Raw genomic sequence first — 3051 nt, forward strand, 5'->3', positions numbered from 1 at the left:
ATTGCCCTGTACGGATTTAATGGGGATATCATCACATGATCCCTCTATTATCTTGTAGTAATACGACATCTGATTACTCATGCTTAGTATACATGCTTACGCTCACAGTACCATAGGTCTTATAGCGGTATCAGAGGTCCTGACTCACATGTATATATACTGGCCCTGTAACACAGAATAAAGCAAGAGTTCAGTCGCACTTTAACAGGTTATGAGCCCCGGCCTCACGGCCACTCTACCCCCACTCTACTAGTCTCATTGCTGAAGAAGACCCCTCGGGAAACCTCGGTCCCCTTCACCCAGTTTAAAACAAGTTTATCCACGCAGTTTACGAGTAAGTCTCGTTGCGTGCTAGTGGCAGACGGAGCGCTCACGCGTTCATTCCTGCGTAATTTCTAGTGCCAAAGGATTTGCCTGCTCGTCCCCCTCACTCCGTTTTCCAGCGGTACAAGCACTCCGCCGGCTACGCGCCCGCCTCCGGCAACGCCAACGACCCCGTCGAGACTGTCCCGTACGGTAAACGCTGCGGCAAAGAACTACGCCCGCCGACTCCAGCGCTCACTCTCCCGTTCCCACCGAACTCACACGAGGGTAGGCGCCTACGTCGCGAACAGTTCCGCGAGCGCTACGCAACTGACAAGGCCAACTTCGAGCAGCGTCTAGCTGCACGCGAAATCCAACAGGCGCGCGAACGGATCCTCGCCGGTCCGTCAAAGCCAACACTCGAGCAGCGTCTCGCTGCCATCCCACCGGCAACACATACGCCGATTGCCCCGAAGCCGATACTCATCGACTTCGACAAGCATACTCCCGCTGACCTCGTCCGCATCTTCACACCGAAGTTCGACGGCACACTCAAACGCCTCAACGTCTTCGAGACTCTCGAGCTCGACGACCTCAACTCCGACCGAGTCCGCAATCTCCGCCGACTCATCGAGCAGCTCACGCACATCAAGCGCTGCCTAGCGGACGTCTGCAACGTCGTCAAATACGAGGAGTGGCGCAAGTGGGAATTAGGGTGCAGGGAAATAGGGGATATCTCGTTCAAAGGGCTACGCAAGAACAAAGCCCGGATTGTACAAGCGCTCAGCGCAGTTTACGTGAACGGATATTTTGACGCGGTTAGGTTTTACGAGAACAAGTAGATACTTTGTATACATCGCTATTGTAACAATCAGAAAGAAGTTCTACTCGGAAACCTGACTACTGTGTGTTTATCCTAAGCGACAACAAGAGTCGTAGTTTAACTGGTTCCTTCGTCCAATCCCAACTCTATCCACCTCTCGGCTAAATCGGCTTAGCTGGGATAAGTGGTTCGCTCAACAGCGTTCACAATCACTACCTCTCAGGAGACAAATACGGTACCTGAAACCGTAGAGACAAAACAGGAAACCGTCGCAGAATTCAGACAGCGACTGAATATAGTAGACGACATAGAGACAGACTGGGAAGCATTCACAGCACACGAACAATACGTCGAAGTGTTGCTAACTCCGTTCTATTTCCACAAACACGTCCGAGAACCGCCGAGCTATAACGCTACAGCAGAGTTAACAAACCACGACGAAGACGTAATCCATTTCTTCTTCCCCACAAGCTCCGATACATATTCGGAACCATACGCTTGTTACCTCGACCAGGAAGATATTGCGGAAGATCTATATTATAGACCGATCAATCAGACATACGATCTCACATTCTTGGAAGAAGATTGGGAATCACTTCGAGCGACACGAGCCGAATCATACGAGCTCGATCTCAGTGACTTCTTTTACGACGTCGGTTTAACCCCAAAGGAACGTGAAACCCTCTACGCATACTCTCGCCTCCTCTTCGTACACGATAACAATGTCATCCTCTTCTGACCCTACCAAGCTCGCCACATCTACCATCCCACAATTCGACGGCACCAACTATAAAAAGTGGTCCGACGCGATCCGAGCCTTCCTACGCTACCAGGGCGTCTGGTATTTGATCCAGGGATACGGCTCCACAGCGACCGTTCCTGTCCCTGGTCTTGCCAGACCAATATCTGCGACAGGTACACCCACGGCTACGGAAATTCTAGCTCAAGCTGCATGGGATGAGAAAAATGACAAGGCGCTGGGCATCATCCAGCTCTACGTCGCGCAGAACCTTCGTCATCTCGTCGATGACAAGTTCTTGGCCCTGGACGCATGGACCGCGATCAAGGCCGGCTACGAGAAACCCGGAGCGGTAGGCGCATTCGTCGCCTTCCAGAAGCTGTTCAATGCACAGCTCTCTGACAGCTCCGCGCTCGGCCCGCAACTCGATGCGCTCACAGAGCAGTCCAACCAAGTCAACGCGGCGGGAATAGAAGTCAAACCTCAGCTTCTTGCCCTGCTCATGATCAACGCTCTCCCCAAGTCGTACCAGACCATCGCTGGTACAATTCTCACCACACAGACTGATGTTACGCTGCTCACAGCGGCACTCATCAAGCCCAAGATCGTCGAGGAGGAACAGCGCCGCGTCGCGAATCGCACTCAGATTGTGCGCGTCTCGAAGGCGCCACTCCTTGACAAGAAATGTGAGAAGTGTGGTCGCAAGAATCACACAACGGAGCAACACTGGGACACAAAGCCGGGGAATTCTGGCTCGAGTTCCGGTAACGGCAACAACACGCAGCAGCAGCAGCAGGGTGGCGGAAAGCGCAAAAAGGGAAAAGGAAAGGGCAAAGCGAAGGACAATACCGCGACTACCACTCAGACAGTAAACACGCTTAAAATAGTTGATGTACCACTAGTAGCAAAGATCGAGGAAGAATCCATCTCTGTTTCTCTTTATGCTACGGGTGTCAAGTCTAAGTGGATGGTCGACAGCGGTTGCACAACACATGTCACACCGTACAAAACTGACTTTATTCGGTACCATGAATTCCCTAAGCCAGGTCATGCACACACAGCCGGCAAAGGTCAGACTATCGAAATCAAAGGTCACGGTGAAATCGCTCTGCAACATCGTCTCACAGATGGACGAATTCAGCATATCCGGTTAGAAACCGTATTATACGTACCGGAAGCAGCAGAA

At 52.0% G+C, this 3051-nt stretch overlaps 1 protein-coding gene across 1 annotated transcript; it reads left to right on the forward strand.

Moving 5' to 3' along the window:
• Positions 1–79: 79 nt before the first annotated feature.
• On the forward strand, positions 80–1145 carry PHACADRAFT_202176 (uncharacterized protein; the record flags this gene model as incomplete). The annotated part of the gene is made up of 3 exons (XM_007402420.1): positions 80–86; positions 209–334; positions 400–1145. 3 exons carry the CDS (start codon positions 80–82, stop codon positions 1143–1145), a joined length of 879 nt encoding a protein of 292 aa, XP_007402482.1.
• Positions 1146–3051: the final 1906 nt, after the last annotated feature.

The sequence above is a fragment of the Phanerochaete carnosa genome (assembly GCF_000300595.1).
Source record: "Phanerochaete carnosa HHB-10118-sp unplaced genomic scaffold PHACAscaffold_148, whole genome shotgun sequence".
Lineage (NCBI taxonomy): Eukaryota > Fungi > Basidiomycota > Agaricomycetes > Polyporales > Phanerochaetaceae > Phanerochaete > Phanerochaete carnosa.